The 25,802-nt window shown below is 50.5% G+C and overlaps 2 protein-coding genes across 4 annotated transcripts in view; one reads left to right on the forward strand and one right to left on the reverse strand.

The window, feature by feature from the left end:
- The window catches only part of SYN3 (synapsin III), a 453,379-nt gene extending 432,086 nt beyond the window's left edge, over positions 1-21,293 (forward strand). For all 3 annotated transcript variants that reach the window (XM_082740547.1, XM_082740548.1, XM_082740549.1), the window contains exons 10-14: positions 1,041-1,143; positions 5,560-5,694; positions 6,567-6,654; positions 11,438-11,726; positions 14,808-21,293. In XM_082740547.1, coding sequence (XP_082596673.1) covers positions 1,041-1,143; positions 5,560-5,694; positions 6,567-6,654; positions 11,438-11,726; positions 14,808-14,940 — 748 coding nt within the window. In that variant the 3' untranslated portion in view covers positions 14,941-21,293. The remainder of the gene's footprint in view (positions 1-1,040; positions 1,144-5,559; positions 5,695-6,566; positions 6,655-11,437; positions 11,727-14,807) is intronic.
- Positions 21,294-25,059, reverse strand: FBXO7 (F-box protein 7; the record flags this gene model as incomplete). The annotated part of the gene is made up of 3 exons (XM_082742405.1): positions 21,294-21,979; positions 22,924-22,961; positions 24,786-25,059. Coding segments are annotated over 3 exons (702 nt in total), but the record flags the coding sequence as incomplete, so codon positions are not given.
- Positions 25,060-25,802: the final 743 nt, after the last annotated feature.

Here is a 25,802-nt window from a genome sequence, read left to right on the forward strand (position 1 = left end):
TGGCCAAGCTGCTCTGCCTCTCTGCCTCTCCGGCCCTCAATCGGACTTGGCCATAAGGATGAGAGAGTTGGTTCTAAGAACCCTCCAGCCATGATCTCTCCTCATTCCAGGCCGTATGGCTCAGAGACACAAATAGATCTCAGAGCAGGCGTGCCCCATGTGACCCTGGAGAGTGAGGAGAAAAGCAAGAATATTGACACAAAGTCCCCTGTGACTTCCAAATCCAGCCACCACAAGGGAAGCCAAGTGTAGGCCCGGGAAGACTTCTCCAGATACAACCGTCCCCTTGTTGCAGGGTCAGAGTCCAGCATTGAGATCTTTCCCTGCAAAACAAACTGACCTTGCAGCCCTCGAGTGGCTGGAAAGGGAACAAAAGCACTGGGTCCAGAGGGCCAGGCCCCGGCCGGGAGAGCAGCCTGCCAGGCTCCCCTGCCTGCCCGCCCCAGGCTCAGGGCAGAATGCACCCTTTGTCCCCTGCCGGCTCTCATGGAGCACGGTCGCTGGGGCTCAGAGGGCGGCCTGGGAGGGATTTCTGAGCCCTTCAAGCAGCTTTCCCAAGGGAAAAAGATCGAGGGAGTGGCCGGGTGTCCAAGATGTCTCCGGGTGGGGACAAGCTCCCCACTGCTACCGAGCCAGCCAGGTCCGGATGGGACAGGGGCTGGGTCTTGAGACCTCTGCCACCTCTCATTCCTTTTCCCCCTCATCTTTCCTCTTTCTCTCTTGCTTCCTGGCTCCCTTTCTAGTCCCTCTCCTTTCTCTCTCTCTCTCTCTCTCTCTATCCATCTGCGTCTCTGCTTTGTTTGTACGCCCTTCTGTCCCTCCCGCTGCCTCTCCGTTTCCCTTCTGTCTGTCTTGCTGCATCTCTGTCTCTTGTTATTTTACCTGTCCGTCTCTGAACGCGTGCGCCGGTCTCTCTCTGTCCTGTGGCCTGTTTATCCATGCGTCCGTGTCTTTCTCTCTGTCTCTACCTGTCTCTCTCCCTCTGCTCCCCCTTCCTGCTCCCTCCCCCGATGTTCACTGTCTGTCTATCCGTCCTGCAGGTACAGGCTGTGGGTGGACAGCTGCTCAGAAATGTTTGGTGGCCTGGACATCTGCGCCGTCAAGGCCGTCCACAGCAAGGATGGCAGAGATTACATCATTGAGGTGAGGACAGGCATGCCGGAGGGACAGAATCCAAGTGCAGTCTCCAGCGTGGTCGGCTCTGTCCTTAGCCCTGGGGGTCTGGGCACATGCGGCTGACTCGCAGAGGCTTCTCACCCACCGGCCTCACACATCTCCCCATCCCCACTCTCTGCCGCATCTCAAGCCTCTGAGCTCCAGACATGACGTTTGACGACCCCTGGGCCTAAGGGGAGGGGGAGCGCAACAGGCCACGAGGCAGCAAAACTGTGGGCCATTGGGCCTCTGAAATTTCCCGCGTCCAAGTGTGTAAACAGGGCACGTTTCCCTACCCACGCAGAAATTCCATCCTCTGACCCTTCGGCACACTGGTGCTTAGGGGCTCCCCAGGGCTAGGCATGGGTGTGGCTCTGGGGACAGAGCTGTGACCCGGACAGGCATGGGGTGTGCGGGCTGGTGAGGAAGGAGGATGACGAACAAGTCATGGAGGGCACTGAGCACAGGGGACAGAGCACTGCCGGGGTGTGAATGGAAGGAATGATGAAGGGAAAGAGAGAATCTCTCCACACCGCTCCTGCAGCCCATGGCACGCCCAGGCCCACTGCCGCCCACCGTCCTCCAGGAGGGTCACCTACCCATGTGCCTCTAAGCCCACACTCTCCTTCCCCTGCTGACTTCCTGTCTGTGCTTCCCCCAGACCATCTCACAGTCCCCCTGTCTCCTCTAGGACTCCCCATGTCCTTTCCGGGTCCTACAGTCTCCCCTCCCCCCACAGCTCCCCTCTGTGCTTTTCCTAATCCCACCATCCCCCTCTCTCCTCCAGGACTGCCCCCCACCATCCTTCCCCGTCCCACCGTCCCCCTCTGCACCCCAACCTATCTCCCCTGCTCTACCCCCCCCCCAGCACACACACACACACACACAAACACACACACACACTGCTTTTCCCTGAAAATGCCCCTCTGGCCTCAGAGTTCTCCCCTCTCTCCCCAGCTGCACATCTCCAAGGCCACACCCCCATGGCCCCTTGCAGGGGTCCCCTTCCATGGCCTTCTCAAACCGCAGGGGATGGGTGGTGCTGACACAAGGCCAGGACACGTGAGGGAGAGCCCTGCGGCCTCCCCCCGGCCCCGCCCCGGCTTGTGGGCGGTAATGGCAAGCACATGGCTGGGCGACCACAGGAGCCAGCCCGTCCTGCAGGCCCGCGTGCCTGCACGGCTCCCTGGGACCCACAGCACGGCAGAGCCAGGTGATTCCATGGGCAGGAGCCCTGATGCTTTCTGCCAGCCACACCAGGAAGGGATCGGCACCCTCCCCGGGCAAGGGCCACCCTTGGATGGACACGGTCCCCCTGCCCTCCCCAGAGAGGCCAGAAAACTCCCAGGATGAGCTGTCCTGTATTTGCAGGTTCTGTCCTGCTCTGGAAAACAGCTCTCCTCTCGAGTCTGGGAACCACTTTGCCTCTGGCAGCCACCATAGCTGAAACTACCACCCCCCTCAGGAACCCCTTCTCGGAGGTGGTATCGGAGAGTCCAGGAGCACTACTGGCACGCATGCTTGCTTCTGAGCCAAAGCCAGGCTGCCTCCTGAAAGCACGAGTTCCCGCCCTCCTGAGCAAGCCCTGGCGGTTTTGGACCGGGTTGGACCAAGGGCGCTCTGCCTAAGGCGTTCCATCTCCTGAGACCCCTCCCGGCCCTCCTGCGTCGGCATCTCCTCACAGGGACCAGCAGACTCGAGCTCAGCTGTGGCACACATGGAGTTATCCGTCCTTCGCTACTGAGCCCCTGCACAGGGCACCAGGCCCCCAGCCGGGTGATGGGAATCCAGCAGTGGCCATGGCGGCAGGGACACCTCCATCTAGAGCTTCCATCCAGAGAGGGGACAACAGTCATGGAGGAAGGGCTCCTTGACTCCACTTCCCCTCCCGCCCAGGAGTTTAGCATTCTCTCAGCCCTGAGAGCTCCTGCCTATTTGAGTTTTCTCAACATTTGTTCTGAGGAAACAAAAGACTGTACTCGTGGGCCCAGACGCCCTGCCTCCAGACATTCAGAGGGTCAGGGATGAAAGACCTCTTACATTTTTTTTTTTTAAGCAAAATTAGTGGGTTTGGATTTTAAAAAAACAAGTAAACAACTTCTCAAAATGTTCCAGGGGGAAAAAAAAAGATGACTTTTCAAATTGTTTTTTCTCTCAGAAACATTGCAGAGTTGTTCCCCTTGCTTTTGGGTTTACAGTGGGGTTAAGATGTAAAGAGATGGGGAGCTCGCTACCAGGAAGATAAAAGGTATTTTTTCCCAGTCAGGTAAAAAAGACAGAAGAGATCCAAAAATATTGTTTTCTTCAGCCACCTCTGTGGTGAGAACATAAAAATTGTATGACATGTTTTGTGAAAATCCTCACAGTAGAATTCTCAGGGGAAACACCCTTGACCTTGTCCTCCATGGCCTGTCCAGGGAACGATGTTGCTCACTGGAAAAATGTTTCCTTGGGGAGACCAGAGTATCCACTTCCTTTGGCTTTGTCCACCATGGGGATTCCAAAATGCTCTGACCTCAGGTTTGTTGTGGTGGCTGTTTTCTACTGCAGGAAGTGTAGGAAACAGAAACCAGAACAGAAAAAGATGGGTAGGGTCAGGGGGAGGAAGGACAGGCCTGTGTCCATCCAGACAGATTCCACAGTTATAACTCAGTTCAGCCCACATAGACCAAGAGGCTCTCCGTGTGCTGGGCACTGAGAGGACTCAGGACTCCGGCCCAACCCTCAAGGAGCTCAACTGAGGACAGTTCGAGGACTGTGCTAGAATCCACATTCACATCCTTGAACTGGCTTCTCAGCCTCCTGACCACATGGCTGCTTTAGACACACAGGCCCCTAAATGCCCCCCAAACCCCCCAGTTTACTTGAGGAAACATGGGCCCCCAGGGGAAATGACCTGCTCAAGATCACACAGCAAATCTAGAGCAGAACACTGGCTTGGATTCCAGGTTCCCGTTCCTGGTTTTCACCACAGAGGGCTGTTTCAGTGCTCAGGGAGAAACAGAAGGACCCTGGTTTGCTAGTCATGTGTCCTGGAACTTACTACTTGTTTGACACTCAGTTTCCTCATCATGATGATGAAGATGGTAACAGTACCTGCCTCCAGGAGCTATTCTGAGATTGGTCCGAGATCATCCACACTCAGTCTTCGAACAGTGCCTGGCACGTAATGAGTGCTCAATAAAACACAGCACGCACTGGTATCCTGATCACTATGAGCAGGACTTAGCGCAGGGACCTTCCATCTCTCCGGTCGTAGGAACTATTGAGGACCTGTCTGTTAGTCCTGACCCAGGGCCCGTCCCTGCCCTCAGGGACCCATAGTCCTGTTGGAGAGACACAGGTAAGCAGGAGATGTCAGCACCGTGTGTTAGCTCTCCAAAGAGGAGTATAGGTGAGCAGCTGGTTAGAAGTCGCCCAGATAGAGAAGAAGGGCTTAGCTGCATGTTCCGGGAAGGATGAAAAGGAATTCAGTGAAGAGCGACCAGAGAGGATGGGCATAGATAAAGACCTGGTGGGAAGAGAGAACCTGGTGAGTCCAGAGCTTGGGAAAAGGGGAAACAAGGCTGTGCATTTGATGGCCGTGGGGTGGGGGAACAGGCCCGGATTCCCACAGTGGAGGAGGGAAGAGAATGCCTGCCTGGGCCTCACTGCCCTTCCAGACCGTCCACAGATGCCCGTGCCTGGGAAGAGCACCCGTGGTTGGCCTTGTGTGACTTTGGCCAAGTCGCTTCCCATCCCTAGGCCTCGGTTTCCCCATCTGCAAAAAGAGCGGATGAGCAAATGTAATATGGCAGGACCCCTTCCAACATAAGCACTTCGTCTCCTCGAGAAGCAGGCCGTTCCCTGTGGGATGTGTTTCTCTCCAGGCACATGGTCTGCCAAAGCCCCTGAGAACAGGCCTTTCCTCATCCCTCTTCTCTCCGAACACAGGGTCAGCTCTGGCCCAGGTCATTTTTGGTCATAAGTGAGCCCCCACCTTCACTGCTTCCAGCTTTGTGGAAAGCCTTGACCTTGGGCCAAAGTTTAGGAGGTGGGCCCGCAGCCTGGGCAGGAGCCAAGGTGGGAAAGGAGGGGGCAGAGACTGACTCCCCCAAAGAAAAGAGCAGAAAAGGTCAGCAAAGGCTTCCTGGCCCTTGGTCACATTTCTGTAGCCCAACAAATGTAGGCTGAATTGAACTAAATCCCGAGAGCTGATTCCACGGAACTGCGGGATCTGGGTGTCTCCGTGGGAACCATTCCCAGCTGGAGGCGCTGGGCGAGGTGTTTGCCGGGAGAACATCACCATCTAGTGGTCGCTTCTGTCCCGAGCCCTGAGCCAGCCCTCCAGGGACACGCACTGCCCTCCCGGCTGCCGGGCTACTCTGGCATGGGGTTCCCTCAGGCCTCCTTTCTCTCCCACAGGTGATGGACAGCTCAATGCCCTTGATTGGGGAGCATGTGGAAGAGGACAGACAGCTGATGGCTGACCTCGTCATCTCCAAAATGAGCCAGCTCCTGATGCCGGGTGGCACAGTGCCCTCGCCCCTGAGGCCTTGGGTAAGGTTCTCAGGAGCACAGGAGACTTTGTACCTGTGAGAAATACTGGGCTATCTGGGACTGGGGAGTCCCTGGATCCAAAGGAGATAGTTCTAGAATGGAACCAGCCTGGGGAGAAAGGAGTGGGGTGTGGATGGAGGCTGGGCATGCGAGCTCGCACCCCAGCACCCGCAGGGAAGTTTCAGAGGCTCTGAGACCTTCCTCCTTCCACCGTCACAGGTAGAGAAACCTTGCCTTGACGGCACCTGCAGGCAGAGATTATTAATGTAAGAAGTCGGTTGTCCCTTCTGTGCCCTCCATTCGGGGCCTGAGCAGGGAGCGGCGGGTGCGTGTGGGCGTGTGTTGTTGTGTACATGCACGTGTGGGTCTGTGTACACACATGCCCTTTGTGTGTTCCCAAGACAACAGTCAATAGAGATTACTGTGTCTTCTGTCTCTCCATCCCCCAACCTCAAAAGCTCCCACACAGCTCCCTTCCACGGTCCTCACCGCAGATTACCAGATCGTTCTCCAAAGAATCTGCTAGCTCTCCGCTTTCTGGAAAAGCAAGTCTCAAAACCTGCTACCCCCTTGCCCCCCACAAAAACAGATCTATGGTGATAGCTGTCGGAATGGTGGTTATACTTGAGGGGGTTGCTGGCTGGGAAGGTGTGGGGGGCAGCCTTCTCCACCGCAATGTTCTGTCCGGATCCCGGTGGTGGCCACACAGATGTATGCACACATAAAGGGTCATGATGGTGCACTCGTAAGAATCGTGTGCCTTACGGAAGTTTTACCTCAGTGATAACAGGATCTTTGTAAGCCCTGCCCTCCCACCCAGGAAGCAGAGGGCTGTGGCAATCGCAGCAGGCTTCTTTCTTCTCCTGCTCTAGGCTCCGCAGTCCAAACCAGCAAAATCCCCCGGGCCGGCCCACATGGGACCTCTGCTTGGACAGCCCCAGCCACGGCCACCTACACAAGGTAAGAGCCACAACAAGTCACCAAGGGAGATTATACAAGGATGTTGAAACGCCCTCAGGGGTCCATGTGTGATGGTCTCCAGAAGGCACTCTGGAAAAATCCATCTTAGTACTGTGTCCACAGAATATGGGCACTCCCTCTGCGTGCGGGACAAACGAGCCTGTGATGTCTGTCACCCCCTTCAACTCCGACAGGAAGGACGGGGAGACAGGGGAATTTGCTGAGTACCTCAGCTGTGCTAGGCCCCCAGTGAGGGACTTTCTCATCTATCCACCCCCCCACTTTTTTTTTTCTCCTTTGTCTCCCAAGCACTCCCCAGTGAAAACATCAGTAGCCTCTTTATCCCAGAGGTGAACGTGGAGGCTCTGCCCAAAGAAGCACAGTGAGAAAATGCAGGTTTATACGTCTGGCTTTTCAGATCTTTGAGGAAGTGTCCGTTTCTTACCCACTGGTGGTGCCTGATTGTAGATTTACGAGCCAAGCAGCCAGAGCGGGAGAGAAAGAAACACGGAACATTATATATGACTTTGTTGATGGAAATTCTTCCTCAAAAAACTCTGCCAGCATTACTGTGTAAATGCCACCACTTAGTAGAGAACGATCCGCTAGTGATGACAGGATGTAGCTGAGGCAATAAATAACTTTCTCACGGAATGTCACCGCCTGGGTGTTCCCCTGCACAGGCCTGGGGGGACACCCATGCCCCTCCGCCTCCCTCACAGACAGAACCTTCCAGGCGCACTCACTGCTCCAGGGCCAGCTTAGAACCTATCAGAAAGAAAAAGCTTTACTCTCACATTGTGGCCTTTCCAGTCGCTTTGATTAAAGTAACCTACTCATTGCTTCTTGGAAAAAATCAGCCTTGGACATTAAATAGCTTCGCCTCCCACAGGTCTCAGATAAAGTGCCCCGTCCATGTTTCCTGTGTCTGTGTCTCTTCTCAGAAAAGCAGAAAGTAATTAAGAAAAGGGAAATTGCATAACTTCTATCACTATGCACTTGGATGTCGGGATTCTTCTTGAGGCACATAGATGTGGTTTTGAATCCTCCTCCGCATCTCAGTACCCTTAAGCCTTAGGAAAGTCACGTCTTTTCTCTGAGCCTTGGTCTCCCCAGCGGTATAACTGCTGCCCTGGGGGGTTATGGGGAGTTGTCCACGGGCAGTGCAGCCGAAGCAGCTAGCAAGGTGCCCGGGGGGGGGGGGGGGGGGCGTGGTAAGGCCCAGCAGGTGTTAGGTTAGTTTACTAGGAATAACTAGCTATCTAACTCTCACTGTTAAACACTTACTATCAACAATGTGTGTCTTATTAACAATTAAACTATCCATGTTGTTCTTAATGATCATTACTGTTAACCACCCTTAAAAGGAAAGCAGCCCCACTACCCTCCTGCCTAGCGGTAATTCCATCGTTATAAATGTTCAAAAATAATTTATTCATCCCCCTGCCAGGCTCCTGGCTGTGCCTCCGCCCTGCCCTCTTCTTCCCCGCTCTGCCCCAGGACTTACTTTTTAAAACACATTTGAACAGAGCACTTTTAAAACAGAGGGCTACTGTATTCTGGTTTCCTCTCCGGCCCAGAGTACAGACATGCTTGATAAAGAGATATTATTTTAAGGGACATGGAGCTAAACACACTTTTAGTGAGTTGAAAAACAATCAATTGAAAACCAATTAAGATAATTAAAGCAAATGCTTATTGAATTAACATTCAGATTAAAAATAACAAGGCTAATTAAAAAACAATGCGTTCACTGAGTTCCCAAAATAACAGGATCACATTATTAACTTGTTTGTTTGAACTCATCGTAAAAAGTGAAGTTTTCTTTTAAAGAACCTCATAATTTTTTAGCACCAATCCTGAGCTTGGGCAAATACTTTCTATATATAAGTTAACGGGTTTTTGTATGTGCTGAAATTAAAAATACTAACTTGTTTGCTTTGCCAAGATGCTAAAAGAAATGAGTGTCTCTTGAGGAAGCCCAGGTGTCTAAGTGGGATTTGACAAATAGTTAATAAATAAATGAATGAATGAGGATTCAGGTTTTTCCAAGATATTATTGGCACTGGGATGGGGGTGAGGACAGGACAACTTGAGATAAAAGTAGAAAACAGAGGTTTCCTTTGACCAGAAGTGGGTTTAAAACACACGAGAGTAAGCCAGCATTTAGAAATCAGGAACTCTGGCACGAATCTCTGGATTTCAGGTTCTCTGGATAGAGCAGAAGCTCTGGAAGCCAGGAGCCTGGGTTCCTCCTCAGCCAGTGTCCCCACTGTGGATCCCACGGGCTCCCTGGGACAGCAGGACTCCCCGTTTGCCTCGGGCCCCTGCTCCTCCCTGTTGTCACCTTCACGGCCACGGCCACATCTGTAGTGTCGATCCTTATCTCCTTTAGCTTGCATCTTCCGACCTAGGTTTGTATCTCAAGGGGAAAATGTTTTTAAAAATTTAAAGTAGCAGTCTGCTCGGGCTGCCCCGAGGTTTTTGGATACTTGCCTGCTTCATTTATTGAGCTGTTTGGGTTTGAGATTTCTGGGCCCTCCGAGCTCCTGGGACAGATGGTGACAAAGGCGAGTGCACAGCAAATCAAGGCCATGTGCCGCCAGTTGCTTCCTCTTTGCTGCCGTCCAGTCCAGTGTCGGAGGTCCTGCCGGGGCTCCCAAGAACGACCATGGGCGGGGGTGGGGCGGGGGTTGGGGCTGTGGAGTGGCTGCTCTGAGGGCCTCATTTTATAGACGAGGGCCCAGAAATCCAGAGAAAAGGGACTTACTCATGGCCCCATAGCAAGTTAAAACCACAATGGAGTTAAGCCCCCAGGCTCCTGGTGCCACGAGTGTGGTGCAGCAGCCACCAGACATGCAGGGCGTGCCATCTGCAAACGTGCCAGCTGGGATGACATGGCCTGGGTTGTGGGGGGTGGGGGCGTGGGGAGGGGGGCAGCTCCTCCTGCACCTGGCTCAGAGGGTCCACCCCTGGAGGATAGCACCTTTTCTTCATTTGCACAAAGATGTGAGGACTGAGGGCAGCCCTGCATGGCATATTGTGGGGTTTGGGGTTTTTTTGTTATTGTTGTTTTTAAGGAAAAAATGGAAACGGGGCTTTTGGGTCAAAGAGAGCTAAGCTTGAATCTTGGCTCTCTGAATAGAAGTGACAGCTTGAGCAAGTCACAGTATATCTGGGGCTCAGCCTCTTTGAAAAATGGGGACCATGCCTGCTGCCCGGCTACCCAGCCCTAGGTTCAGGGTATACTGTGTTCAGTAAGACCTGGGGAGGGCAGATGAGCGGAAGTCGCATTATGAAAGGGCCCCATAGACAGGTGCCAATCCCTTTGAACTCCCAGTGTCCTCACCTGTCTGAAGTTATCTCAACAAAGCCAGACGAGGACAACCATGGTGCTGCCCACTCTCCCAGGAGCAGGGCATCGTCTGCTTGGGCAAGATGCAATTCACAGTCAGGATCCCCGATACTCTCAGGCTTCCAGAGTGAGGAGAGAGCACCTTGCATGCCTGAGGCCTTGGAGTTCCACTTGAAGTCATTTCTGGGTGCCTAAAATGTCCCCAAGCTTACGATGCCCCTTTGCTTGTCCCTGAAGGCTCTGTGCAGCGAGAGGGAGAAGCCAAGACCCCATGAGCTTCCTGTGGCTACCCCTACTAGCTGGGAGACCCCGGGCATGCTCAGTGTGCATTTCTCCTTGAGAAGGATGGCGTCTTCCCTACCCCCTCCCTAGACCAAATGATATACATGTCTTTGAAAGTTCTTAGAAAAGCTTAAAGAGCTATTGGAAAGTAAGGGATAATCCATTGTCTCAAAAACAATACATCTTCAGTGTGGAAAACATCAGTGAGCAATAGGAAGAGAATTAACCCCACCGCTTTCATAATCATTGAGCCATGCCTCTTACTCAAAGCATGGAGAGCAGAAGGATCACCTGGGAGCTTGTCGGAGACACAGAACCCCAGAGCCTGCCAGTAGCGGTCTGCGTGGGCCTCTGTAACAAAATGCCATAGATGGAGTGGCTTCAACAAAAGACAATTATCCTCTCTCCATTCTGGAGGCTGAAGTCCAAGGTCAAGGTGCCAACGGGGCTGAAAGTTCTCTCCATGGCTTGTGCACAGCACCTTCTTACTGTGTCTTCACATGGCCTTTCCACGTGTGGCCCTCTACCTGTGTGTGTGTCTCTCTCTCTTCTAAGGACGCCAGTCCTATTGGATTAGGGCCCCACCCTTATGACATCATTTAACAATAATTTGTTCCTTTAAAGCCCTATCTCCAAATACACTCACCTTGAGGGTGAGGACTTCAAAGTATGAATGGGGGGGTTGAGGCACAGTTCAGTCCACAACACTCTCCCTCCCGTACCTACTGTATCAGAATCTTCATTTTGACAAGATCCCCCAGTGATTCGTGTGCACATTAAAATTAGAGACACGCTGGTTCGAGGGGACAACTTTCCAGTCTTCATGTTTTATTGGAGCTACATCCATACATGTGTGCTAAAATGGAATAAGTCTGTACCTGCTATTTTGTAAGCTGCCTTTTTGTTCTGCGGTATATATTCAGCACATATTATCAACAATGTTCTGTCATTTACTATGATTCTGCCACAATATATAATGGCCACAGTATATTCCATTATATAGCTGTATCTTAATGTTGATCAATTGTGCAATTGGGCATTTATATTGTTTTCAGCTTTTCACTGTTATAAAAAACTTTAATGGACATCCTTGAAGCAACAAGGTTTATCTTAAAAACTTGACCATCATCATCTTTCCCCCTGTAGGGGGCCCTCGCCAAACTCCGACCCAGGCGCCCGTGCGATCCGGAAGCCCGTCCCAGCAGCGGCTCTCCCCGCAAGGCCAGCAGCCCCTGAGCCCACAATCGGGATCTCCGCAGCAGAGATCACCAGGCTCTCCGCAGCTGTCCCGGGCATCCAGTGGCACGTCTCCAAACCAGGCCTCCAAGCCAGGCGCCCCCCTCACCTCCCAGGCCCGGCCCCCCGTTCAAGGCCGAAGCGTCTCCCAACAGGGTGAAGAGTCCAAGAAGCCAGCACCACCTCATCCTCATCTCAAGTAAGTGATCTGGGATTGGGTAGGGTCAAGGGTGGAGCTGGGCTGGGGCAGAGCTGGGCTGACTCAGGACCAGGACTCGAAGGCAGAGGGCCTCACCCAGATTTTAAATGGTCCGAAGCCTAGAGGATGGAACTTGGATGGCCGGCGGGGCTCAGGAGGTCAGAGTACAGCATAGCTCCCACTGCTGTCCTCCAGATACACACACACACACACACACACACACACACACACACACACCAGTTATCTCTTGCTGCATAACAAACCTCCCTGAAAGAGTAGCTTAAGAAAACAGCCACTTTCTGCATTCGTAATTTTTTGGTTCAGCAGTCTATGCTGAGTTTGACTCAGCTGGGAGGTTCTTCTCCTCATCTCTCCTACAGAGTTGCCAGATAAAATACAGGATGCCCAGTTAGAGTTGCATTTCAGACAAGTGATGAATAATTTTGAGTATAAGTATATCCTCAAAATTGAATGGGCTATACTTATACTTTAAAAAGTATGTTCTTCATCTGAAATTCAGATTTAACTGGGTATCCTGTGTTTTTATTTACTAAATCTAGCAACCCTACTCTCCTGGGATCATTCATATGGCTGCGGTTATCTGGCATCTTCACTGGGGCTGGATGGTCCAAAAGGGCTTTACACACACATCTGCTGTTAGCTGGGCCTCTCTCTCTCTCTTTCATGGGCCACAACCTCCAGAAGGCTGGGTCCCCCCTCCTCACATGGTAGAATTCCATCCCCACAGAGCACAAGTAGAAGCTTCAAGGCCTCTTGAGGCCCAGCTTTGAAGGCACACAAGGTCATTTCATCCCACTACATGCTTTTGGTCAAAGCAACTCACATGGCCAAAGAGACCCTTGGTAGGAGGGCCTGCCAAGCCACGCTGGGAAAGGCTAGACCCCAGGCATGGGGGGGGAACTGTCATGCCATGTTTGTAAACAACTCATCGTGACACACATACGTGTCCCCTTTCCTCTCAAGCCTCTCCCTCAGTTTGAGGTCAGAGAGGTCCCAGATGTGTTTTTCTTGGGAAAGCCCCTCCCTTCCTTCAGTGCCAAGCACTGATGTCGATAAGCATAGCCTCACTCCCAGCAGCCCTTGCTTACTTACCACATGCCAAGTACTTCACCTAATTGGGGTTATTCGTCAATTCTCACAGCTTAGTAGTTAGTAACTGTTATTATCCACATTTTACGTATGAGGAGGAGATGAGTAACTTGCGAGAGTTCCCACTGTTGGTGAGCGGAGGGCCAGTCCGCGGATCGGGCTAACCGTCATGTGTTTGATGAGTCATCCATTCACGTGGCCCAGAGATCTAAAAGATATCAACAATAGCAAAGGTACACAATGAAACATCTTCCTCCCACCTCATTCCCATCCAGAACCTTCTGCCCCCTGCTCCCCAGAGGTGACCTCTCTTGTTAGCTCCCTGTGTGCCCCTCCCGTGTTTCCTCACACAAACACAAAAATACATGTTGGTTCCCAGCCCCACTTTTTCCAAATGGTAGTGCTTCCTATCCACCCCAGCATCCTTGCTTTTCACGTTTAACAATAAACCCTAAATTTCATCCATCAGTTCACTGAAAATGCTTCCTTTTCACAGCTGTGTCGTACGTATTCCTCTGTAGAGCTTCCACCCTTCCACCGCAAACAGAAATTTGATTTGCTCTTGCGGAGAAGGCTACAGGGAATAACCTTGCATATGCATTGCTTCTCACATATGCAGGATCAGCCGTACAGAAGATGCCAGCAAGGCTGTTGCTGGATCCAAGGAGAAAGGCATTCTGAACTTGATAGGTATTATCAAGAGGTACCTTGGGAATTATGGCCCGTGGTTGAAAGCTCAGACTCCAGAGTCAGACCACCTAGTTTCGAATGCCAGCTCTCCCCCTGCAAAAGCTGTGTGACCTCAGAAACATGGCTCAACCCCTCTGTGCTTCTACTTCCTCACACGCACGATGGAGACAATAGTACTTACCCCACAGGGTTATTACGAAGATTAAAATGGGTTTATACACAGTTAGTGCTTAGAATGTAATTAATAGATGTATCTAAGACAGCCTTTCTCTACTCAGCCCATCCCAGGACAGGCGGGGGCTTTGGAACTGAGGATAGTAAGCACCAACCCTATAGCAATCCAGCTAAAAACACTGAAACTCCTGATTTACTGCTTATTTGTTTCAGTTCAAGTCGGCCAGTATTTACCAGATCCCCAGTCTGCACCTAGTTCTGGTCAAGGCCCTTGCGGGATAAGGAAGGGGTACAGGATGGTCCCCATTTAGGAGAGGATTGGGGTTTTATGGTGATGACAAGGCTGTACGGAACTTTCTCGCACTTTGGCCTTTTTACAGCAGCTCTTCTGTGTGTCAGCCCCACCAGAGGGTGAGCCTCCTGAGAGCAAGGCCCCAGTTACATCCATCTCCACGGCCCCATCAGCAAGACTTAGGCTGGCACCAAGGCTCAAACAGGGGCACCCTGAGAATCCCGAGGCGGGCGGAAATCAGTAGTAAAGGCTTCAGGGCAAAGGTGGGAACTGAAGGCCCGAGTGGGCGAGAAGCGGCCCGGGGTGAGCTCAACTGGCTCTCCTTACGTCCATGTCCTTTTCATCGAAGGAGGCCCTGAGCTGCAGGTCACTTGGCGAGGCCGAGGGGGCAGATGGCAGAGCGGGGTCCAGGACACGGGCCTCCTGATTCCCCAACTAGTGTGAGGAAGGACAGGAGGAGCCACCACAGCCTGATGCCGATCCAGAAAACTCACAGTTGGCCACACGGGTCTGTGCACGGAGGTGCCGGCTGGGAACACCTGCCCTCTGAGCAGCCTGGCTCAGTGGGCAGAACGTCAGCCTTGGGCGCTCCCCAGTTACCTGGTGTGAGCCCCGATTTCTGCACCAATCACCACTGCACGGGTGAAAGGCTGTGTGTCATGCATTTAGCATCACGTAAGCATTGGGATGCCTCGTTTCCGGTCATCGCATCCTTGTGATGACTGGGTTCACCCAGCCGGCTTCCAGGCAAGCCGCAGCGACTGGTGTCCCAGGCCCGGTCGCCCCCCCCAACCCCCCTCACCTTTCTGTTTCAGCAAATCCCAGTCCCTGACTAACAGCCTCAGCACATCTGATGCTTCCCAGCGCGGGACCCCAAGTGAAGACGAGGCCAAGGCCGAAACCATCCGCAACCTGAGGAAGTCCTTTGCCAGCCTGTTCTCGGACTAAGCCAGCCGGGGCTGGGGCAGGGGAGTGCTCCGTTCCGCTCGCCCTTCTCCTGTCTCACCTTCCTTCTCAGCCTTGGTTCCCGATGGGAACAGAATGGAGGGCCTGAGAATATACTCTCTAAATGCCTTTGACCCAGGAACCGAGTATGTATACGTGTCCCCCTCCCTTTATCATGACATTCCAGCGTCAGCCAACTCAGTGGTGGGCCTTTGAGAGCCTCCAGGTTCCTCAGATCAGGCCCTAAAGGCATCACATCACCCTGCCCGCCCACATGCTTGCTCCCCTGCCTTAGATAACCAAGTGAAATGTCTGTGTGTGGCTAGTTTTCACATTTCTTGTTAGTGTTTTGCTTGCCTTCCAGCAAAGGCCCCCTCTAGGCCTGGCCTGCCTTCTATCAGGTGCAGGCACTGGGACCTCAGTGACATTGGAGGCAATAATCCTCTGACAGTGCTTTGCAAACAGAAGGAGAAAAGCCCAGCCAGGGGTACCTACCTACCCATGCTAACTCCATCCAGGCTCGAGATCACCCCTCAGACCAGCCAGGCTGAACCCCATCCCACGTGGCCACCGGTGGGATCTAGAGAACCGTGGAAAGGAATCAGATCCTGTGTGACAAGTGGGGCCTTCCAGAACACAACGGAAATGGAGGGGAAGTCTTGAAGAGCTGCTCACGCCCAGATTGGACAGCTAAGAGCAGACCACAGGTTCTTCGATGAATCATCTCTAGTTCCAAGAGGAGGAAAATGCCTTCCACTTCCCAAGTGGGAGTCAGCTTGGGGCTCCTCCAGCCATTCTGTGTTACACCACGAGTAACTCTGAATTCCCTCCAGGAACGCTGTCCCCTCCTCCAAGATAGAGGACGAGCCAGAGAGAGTCCGCGGATCAATGGCTCAGGCTGAGAAAGGGCTGTGACAGCAACTTCGAGGCTGGCATGTCAGGGACTGTTGTCAGCAAGGCACGGTAGGTTACTCAGTTATAAAAGGGTCCCATGCTCAAATATGTTTAGGAAACACTGTTTCTATTTCTTGCTTTGAAGTTGGTAGTACCCATTACATGTCAAAGGCCCTCCGGCCTCCTGCAGTAAAGAAATGAGCTTTCACCTTGCTTAACCCAAACTTATCTGACAATACCAGTTCCCTGCGGAGCTGGCAGAGATCCCGACTCCTTTCCCAAAGCTCTTTCCCTACATGAGACTGCCTCCCGTGATCAGACAGGGTGCAGGGCTGCCCCCAGTTCCCACGCACCCGGTGCTATAAACATTGCAGGTGCCAGAACCAGCCTCCTGGGCTTGAAAAGAGTCCAGGACGTTAGAACATAGCCACCACGCTCTCCCCTTACAGCCTACCTTGCGACTTGAGACACGTCTTCCCCTCCCTGTTGACAGAAAGAGAGAGGGAGGTGACACTGAACTTGTCCTTGGCCTGGAGCTACATTCTAGAGGAGAGGAAGCTTGCAGGACAGGGTGTACCACCACCACCAAGCCCACGTGATTGGAAGATCAGGAACACAGAAACCACCCGAGGCAATCATCACTCACATGCACGGGAGATTCAGATCTGAAAAAGTCGACCTCACTTGATTCTCACTTAGTAATTAATCAAATGCAACCCAAAACACACAACAGAGGGGTCATAGGCCCGACAAAGTTTCTTGAAGTGTGGGCGCAGCTAGCTTCATTTCAGACCAAAGGAGTCGGGATTTCTGGTCGTAAGGCCCAGACCCTGTGCTGGTCAGTCTCCCCGCGTAGTTCACGGGCACACAGAAGCGCATACTGAGGTCAGCCCAGCAGCCCCTGCTGAGCGGCGTGGGAAGGCCACGCGGTGAGAGCAGCACTGGTAGGGATGCTGTACACCCAGGAAGCCAGATTGGACAGCCAGATTGGACAACCCAATGCTGTACACCCAGGGACCCAGCCCTCAGCCCTTGGTGAGCCGAACCCGTGGTTCCATGAACAGGATTGCCTGGCTGAAATGTTCCCATTTCCCTATAATCTGCCCCTCCCTAAAAACATCTCCACTTTCAAGCTCGAGCTCCCAGATCCTCTAGCTACAGTACTGCACACTTTCCTCATCCGGCCAGGCATCCCGATTTCTAGAACCGTGCACACATGATCCGTGACAATAACACCACAGCCAGCACATCGGAAGCAATCTTCCACTGGAAAATTTGAGCATTGAGACAAAGCGTGGTCTTGGCAAGAGCACGGAGCCCCAAAATGGGCTGTTTGCTCACATGGGCTGGCATGTGCCCCTTCCAAAATTTCACCTTTCATAGCTGTGACATTTTGGACTGGGAAAGGACAAAAGGAAGTGAGGAAGGGCGTCACTCTGTGGAGGTTCTGAAAGGTTGTATGTGGTTTTGCTTTCGACCCAAGGGAAGCCTAGTATTGTCCCTCCAGGCTGACTTAGTGAGGCTGAAACTTGAGGAAGAGCCCTTTGGTTTGTGCTAAAGTGACGCACAAAGGGGTTTGAAGGAGGTAGCCTCAGGGGACATTGTCACCTGCACGAGAGAATACCATGGTCTTCCTCCTGTGGCCATGGTGAGATGGTTCTGTGGATTAGGTGTAAAGTTGGCTTTCCAGGGACACTGAGTATACACACCGTCTCTCTTCCATTATCCCCCGGGGTTCTCCTCACCATCACTGCTCTCCCTCCAAACGGTCATGCCTGCCGAGTAGGCAGCGAGGACGGGCCCTCACTCTCACGGCCGCAAACACCGTAGCAAAGCCCGGGGAGCCACCTCCTGACATTCCCTTGGAGTCTGCGGTGGAAGGAGCCCTGGGGAAATCAAGCTGGCGAAGGCAGCCTGAGGAGCAGCTACGTGAGTCAAGCACGGGGCACACTGCTTGGGGCACAGGTATCTAGGACATGTTTTAGGTACTAGTAAAATGTACACAAAGTGTGAAGATTGGAGAAAATGGCTGTCTTCAGAAGAGCCTCCGTGCAAGGAAGTCACTTGCCCAGGAAAAGAATCAGAGTCTGAAAAGGAATGGGGGCAGAATCAGGAGGCCAGGAGGCCGCCCCTATGAGGCACGTGGCCAGGGGGGGCAGGGGCGGCCACAGGGGTACTAGGGCCAGGAGCCGCCGGGCAGCCGACTGTGCATCGGCACAGTCAGAAGAGGCCGTGGCAAGTGGACCAGGACAATACGATGGCTCATACAGCAGAGACCAAGACTGAGAGGCCCCGTGCAGACCATGCACCACACCAGAGCCCAGCAAAGCCTCGCAGACAGCCACCCCCACCCCCAGCTCCAGGCCTTTCACAGGCATACTGGGTCCCTTTGGAGCCCGCCCCTCCCAGCACCAGGGAGCAGACAGCTCATGCTTCACTCGGCGTCATGGGACAGGTCAGGGGCTCGTTCTGCTTTACGTGTTTAGCACGGGTGAGAGGACATGGGTCAGAGTCAGAGCTGAAGCCGGTTGAGTCAGGCAGGCGGAGGCAACAGTCGAGGAATCAGCTGGAGGACTAGCTCAGAGCCTAAGTGCACTTTCCTTGTATCACGCGCTTCCTTCATGCTGGAGAGCACACCAGCTGGTTACTAACCTGACAACAGTCAGAAGCTGTCCCCGACTCCCACGCAGTCAGTGATAAAATTCCGAGGTTCAGTCTAATATTTGGACTCTAAGAGAAAGCATTTGGGGTTTGATTGGAGATGAATTGGAAGTTTGGGCAACAAGCAAGTCAGATCAGTCCATTAACCAAACAGAATGCACAAAGGGCGCAGAGGCTCCCTTGTGTGTCCACACAAAATAGATGACAAAATAGACAAAATGGATGAGATCAGGACTCTTAGATGCTGGGCTGAGAGCTCTCTCGACCGGCCAGCCGAGAGGAAGAGGAGAATGGCCAGGACGTGATTTCTGAAATCAGGGCAGCATTCCTTTAAGGGAAAACCAATCAAAAATGCAATGTTCCTTGTACAACGCACGTGTGTGAATCCTTTAAATTCCCCCCTTGCCTTCCATGGTTTGTGTTCCAATTACTCGGTCTTCCCACTTGTGGTTCCCATTTCCAAACTCTCACTGTGTCGGCATCTGCTATCTGCGGTCTTCCGCTGCGTCTCGGGCAGAAACAAGTTAGCGCTTGGCAGCCACCACCCAGGGAAGGAGAACGGGAAGTCCTGGCGCCCGCCCCGAGCCCAGGGAGCAAAGGGTGGAGGGTCGGCTCCATCAAAGTAAGAATTACTGAGATCTGAGGCTAAGCAGTGATCTCAGAACCTGGAACGCCAAGAGTGAGAGGATAAAATTAACCATTTTTACAGAGGGAATCACAAAACCTTCCATCGGAGGGAAAGGATACCTCCCATGATTTGCTGTCCAGCCATGCCAAACCGTATCTTCCATTTATAAAGAGAAGGGGAGGGGGCGCTCCTGGGTGGCTCAGTCAGTTAAGTGTCTGCCTTCGGCTCAGGTCATGATCCTGGAGTCCTGGGATCGAGTCCCATGTTGGGCTCCCTGCTCAGCAGACAGCCTGCTTCTCCCTCCCCTCTGTCCCTCCCCCTGCCTGTGCTCTCTCTCTCAAATTGATACTTAAAAAAGAATAAAACTAAGTTTAAAAGAGAGAGAGAGAAGCGGGAGAGAGAGAGAAAGAGAGAGAGAGAGCGCTCCTGTTAGTAAAATTAACTGTAGGAGGAAAATACGGGGCCACAGAAAGTCGTTAAGGCTCCAAGCCACCGAAGAACCATCTTACCGCAACGCTTCCAGTGGCGCTCGACGCTTTCCAGCCTCTGGCCCAGTAGGATCGAAGTGATGTCAGAAGGTCACACAGCGCACATGCCGCCGCCAGACCGTGATCTGACCCTCATGACCCACCAGCAATACACAGGGCTCTACAGTTTCAGCCGAATGAAAAGAATGTAGTTTACAAGCTTCTAAACTATAAATTTAGCTATTCAAGAGGAAAAGCTTTGAGGCTGGTTTAAGGATTTAGAACAAACTGCCGTTCGAGGACTGCAAATCCAGGCATAGGGCACACCGCCAATATGCTCCCCCAAGACATGTGTCACGCTGGCCCGGAAGCCAGAGGTGTGTCGAAGGGAGGAGCCCCTGCAGCCACCGGACACCAGCACCATTCGTGGACCTCTCGAGGGCCCTTCAAATACGACTGCATTTTGCAAACTCATTGTTTTATAGTATTTGGTGCTTCTGGTCATCACTAGGTTCTCCCACTACACACGCGCGTGCACGCGCACGTGCGCACATGCACACACACACACACACTGCAGCCTACCACCACAGACACCCACGGAGAAGTGTAGAGATAGAGGAGGGTGTACTTGGACCCACCAAAGCTTCAGGTAATTCTTCAGCCCAGACCCAATTAGAGCCACACTGCATCTAGTGGACACTTGTTTTTTTGAAAAGCTGTCCTATAGCTCAGCTGTCACAAAATATCACAGAAAGAAATGTTAAAGCCCCAATCCTTTGCCTAGGTACATTAAGCTACTACAGGCGGCATGGCCTCCAGAAAATCCTATTGACTGAATTTTCTTCACTGTGATGGGAATAAAAGACTATATGTGTAGCAAAAAAAAAATATTTTCACATATATGTAGGACTCAAAATATTCTTACGGCATAGAACATTCCAAGCCATTTCCTTATATGCAAAACAGATTTTTTAAAAAGCAGGAAGACATTGACAATATTCCTAAATATTGTCTGCAAATACTAATGGGGTTTTATTTCTGTGTCGTGATTCAGGTTTTCATTTGTCACTATAGCATGTTTGTATAGTTGTACGATAAGACATGTGTGTTTGGCCTTTTTCTTGTAAGATGAATAAATCCTGAATTTTGTGCATTTTAAATCTTAAAAAAATGTTCTTCCAAGAATAAGACGCTGTCTTTGAAAACAAGTATTTGACCAGCACTCAAAGCAGTGAAACGGATGTTAAAAGCTGTCACCTGTTCAGATTACAAATCAGGCACCAAGTGTTCCAAACACAAGGAAAAAAAATCGTAACTCCACTCCAGGAGAAGCCAGAAACAAAGAGTCCCTATAACCCAACAGTTGTCAAGAAATGCTGCTGCAGAGCCCAGAAGTCCCACCAGAGAAGCTGAGAAAGCGCTGCAGAGAGAGGAGGTGGACGGAGCAGGTGGGTGTCCAAAGCACCCACCCCAAGTCCAGTTCAACCGAGCTAGCTTGGCTTTTATTCATTTTATAAATCAGGCTTCTGCGAATGATTCTGTTTGAAGAGAAGGTGCCCCTGAAAAAGAATTTTTACAAAATTGCCCGCCACAATCTGATGGCACTGAATGGGTTCTCTAATCACTCTGAAACCTCCAAGTAATGTTGTGAAGCTGTTCTGAGTATTTATTCTCTTTCTGTAATAAAAATTAAGACTGCCGTGTGATTTATACTTAATTTTTTTTTAATCTGGTGCAGAACATGTATCAGGGAACAACCTTCACTCAAGAGGAGAACTCAGAGGGGGGGAGGTCAGGAGCCAACTATTTCCAAGGCCAACCCGGTCCTACAGGACCCTGCGGGCCCCACCGCCCCTGGAGCTTTAAGTATCTACAGAAAGGCCACGGGGAGCGCGTTCCTCAGCGTCACAATCAGGAAACGCTGGGGATCAGCACCCTGACAAGATGGCTTCTGCGGTTTTCAAAACAAAAAACCAAACAAGCTCCAGAAGATTACAATCAATCACATGAATGGTGGCCGGCTGTCGGGTGGCCAACCCCTGCTGGGCCTTAGGGGAAATCTGTCACTCGGGCCACCTCGCCCTGGCAAGGTGGGGCTCGGTCCTGGAAGCGGGCCAATGGGATCAAAACGTGGTCTGAATGGAGGGAACTGGCCTGGTGTCTGCCCGGGCCCCGGGATGAGTGAACTGATGGGGTCCCCAACAAAGGGAAGTGTTACTCTCTCGTCGTATTCTCCACCAATAATTCCTGGAGGGAGGAGAGAGCTGGGAGGGAAAGGCCTGGGGTGCCAGGGGCTGGGGCCGAGCGGCATGGGGTGGGGCGACGGCGGTGGGAACACCACGCGGCGACCTCTCTGAGCTTCTCTCCTTTGTTTGTACCTCTTCCTGTAGAGCTGCAGAAACACAAGAGCGACATGCGGTAAGTGATCTGGAGGCTTCTCCAAAGTCCCAGTTTGCTTCCACTGCTCTCTCTATACTTTTCCTTTGCCCACACTCTGGGGCAGACAAAGGAACCAGTGCACACAGAGAACTTCGACCAGTTTCCGTCTGCACGAATAAGGCAGTAGCTGTGAAGACAAGGCCGAACAAAGTGTCCTCTAACCGCACCGCAACTGAGCAACTGTGTCTCCCTGGAGAAACACTCACTCCCGAGGCAGGATCACTGAGGGACACGCGCTTCCAGATGGCAGTGCAGAGCGCTCGGACTCATATATAATTTTAGGTCAGGTTTTCTTGAAAGTGGAAAATTTAAATATCCGCTGAGAATATCATACCCCCAAATATAAAGTTAAGGTCCTGGGGGGCGGGAGGACAGCATTGAAATACACTTTTTCACCTAAACCACGTTGCTAATGGAGCGCAACTTAAACTACAACAAAAGGAACACCAGCTTCAGAGGCGGGGCTGTGAGCGGACACAGCTGAGGACCCCTCTCTAGCCGCCGCCCCGTTTCTCGGAGCCCTGCCCCCGTCTTGTACAGTAGGCGTCTGCATGTCAAACAACACGTACTCTTGTCCCAGCGCACATGTCTAATGAGCTGAACAGCTGGACCACTCCAGCACAGAAACTCAACATTTTTTGCAACAGAGGAAGAGAGAATATTTTATATTAAGTAAAGGTGAAAAACAATCATTGAGGTAATGTTTCTTTTCCTATGTAATTAAGAAAAAGACTGAGTCTAAGGTAATAAAGAATGCTTTCAATTACTGAAAATTAGCAACAAATGTACTGAAAACAGATTTCATCACACAACAAAAGTGATAATATGCCTTTAACGTATTAACTCACTAGTTATTTCTGTGCTTATATTAACATTAGCCTCGATAGTAATACCTACTTCTTTCCAATCTGTGTCTCGAGCTCTAACAGTCCCATCTACGAAAAAGAATAAAATAAAATAGAAATAAGGATTTAAAATGCTTCATTCATCCAGCACTAAACAGCACTTCTGCTTTTGTCCTAAGGAAACTGAAGCTTACACACAAAGCACAAAAAGGAACACAAATCATTTGTTTACCACACACCGTAGGGCCTGTCCTTGCACCGGACTCAAACCACTCTCGCTGGCTGAAGGCGACTGTCGCTGCTCCTGGGAAGTCCGTGCATGGACGCCCTGAGGAATATGGAGGCCCACGGAGGCCCCCGCTGTCCCTCGCTGCGCCCCCCACCCCCACCCTGGCCTCATCTGGGTGTGGCCGCTTCTTCTAACCCGAGTCTCTGTGACACTGTCTGGGTGACGAACTCCGGGTGTGCATTGCAGCCCATCATTACTGGAGGGAAAGCTGACTTCAAGTTTTCTTCCATATCTGGGTTTTCTTCTCCCAATTCGTAATAGTATGACCAGGACAACTCGCATTATGCCCATAGAGAAATTTATTATGAAATCTGAACCCTCAGCTTATGGACTACAATCTGGAAATGAGATAGAGACTGACTGTATTTATATCTGAATTTGAGAATGTATGTAAAAGGGCTTTTTGCCCCTTTTTATCACAGCCTGCTTTTCAGTTGGTTCTTCTATATACTTTGGTCATTTTATCTTTTCTTTTTGACTATAATTAATTTTTTTAAAATTTGCGATGATACTTGCTGTCTCCTGGCACAAAATGATATTCTGAACTCTAGATTCAGAGGCAGGAATAATGTAGGGCCTCAGCAATCAAGGAGGAAGACGAAGAAAATCCAGGTTGTTCACGTCTTAGATTTTGAAGTTTTAAAGAAAAAAAAAAAAGTTTTTTATCAATCCAAATGATTCTACATAATATTCTCAGTACGAAAAAGAAGGAAGGGGGTCTACCCACCAGATTTTTACAGTTGCCAAGAGAGTATGTTATACATAGCACCATCACTCACACTCTCTTGATGGGAACCACAAATATTTTTTACATCACAATGCAGTATACACCTATATATACGTACACTGAAATAGAAGTTTACAACTATTTTATAATGGTTGTTTTATATGGTTTTTTGTTTTTTTTTATTGCATTGATTTCATGATCCACCTAAGGGTCACATCAGTTTTAAAAAAAAAAAACAAAAACACTGACACACAGAAAAGAAATTCCATTATCAGGATTCCAGGCTAGTATCTGGAAATCTTGATATACCAGGCAAAGGGCTTTTACATTTGGGGTAACCTCTCCCCACCCCCAAGTTCCACCATCATCACTGCTACAGTGATCACCAGGTCACCATAAATCAGACTATATGGAAATAAGGCCACACAGAAGCAAGCAGGGCTCTCTTAACTTGTGCACAAGGTCACAACCATGGGAGCTTGGAAATGTACCAGACTAAGTCACAAATGGAGGATGTTCTAAAAAGAAAGAATAAACTTGAAATTTTTCTAATTTCCAAAATTTTCAAAATTCCTGAAATATTCTACGTCTACTAGTCTACTTATGTTATGGAGAACACAAATAAGACTGGGAAGAGTTTTCAGGATATAGGCAAAAGTATATGAGGCTTAGAATCTCCTTCCGATAAGGATATATATATATATATATATATATATATATATATATACACACACACATATATGGCTATATATATATATATATAAGGCTTATATATAAGGCTATAATTATGATTATTTGCAACGCTCAAAAAAAAAAAGAGCCTACAACTAAAAACTTGGTGAGCTAAATAATTAAGACCTTAGTAAGAAAGAGATTCACATGTTATCGTAACAATCACCTCTAAAATCCCGCAGATACAAACATCTCCATAGCAGCTGGTCATTTGAAGCAATAAGGAGGTCACGACAAACTGCAGACAAAGAAAGAACAGAACGAACATCTAGAAGTCGGAAGATCCGCAGCTTCAGCTCCAAAGGAAGGACTACCAACCCAAACACGTCTGGTAGGTTCAGTGCTGCAAAGAAAAAAGAAGAAGTATCACTAAGTAAAGAACATCGAGCTTTCCCCACGTAATTAACAGTTACCAACTTGTTCCTAAGTGACAAATTAGAGGGTTATCTCCACAACCCAAGTAGGTGACACCTCCAATAAACTTTTAACCCCAGGTCAACCAGATGGCTACTACTAAGTCCATTATTCCCTCAACGATTTACTGAAAAGATGAATACTTTTTAATACAGACCAAATAAGTAACTTTGACAACTTCTAAATGTTAGCCAATGGCCTCCCTTGTTCCGAGCAATAGTCAATGCAACAAAGACTTCTCTACTCAACTACGAAAGACGGATGTTGGCTTTTGTAACTGGTTCCTAATGCTGCCACTTATCAGCTGTGTGCCTTGGGACAAGTTACTTAAACTATAATTCAACTTCCTAATCTGTAAGATGGGGGACTAGTACTGCCCACCTCCCTGAGGAGAATTCAATGTCTGGATACACACAGAGTGGTCAGAACAAACACTCAAGTGTTAGGCAGCAATATTATCTGCAGTCTAGCAGGCTAGGCAAAAAAGGAAGTAAGATCAATTTCAGAGGCAAGTCAAGAAGAGAAAAGAACATCATCTTCCAAAGTCAAATGAAAATGGTTTAGTATTAGCACCTTGAAATAGATGTGATATTGTTCTCCACTAGCAAAGATAATCGAAATCCAATAAAAGGTTTTAAAATTCATATTTTTCTCTTCTATTATCACCATCTAAAGAAGAAAACTATGGCAATAGCAGCCTGGGCGCATGCAACTGGACACCTAAAATATCTCAATATACAGAGTTAATGAAAACCACATACGTATTTGT

The sequence above is a fragment of the Mustela nivalis genome, assembly GCF_964662115.1.
Source record: "Mustela nivalis genome assembly, chromosome: 7".
NCBI lineage: Eukaryota > Metazoa > Chordata > Mammalia > Carnivora > Mustelidae > Mustela > Mustela nivalis.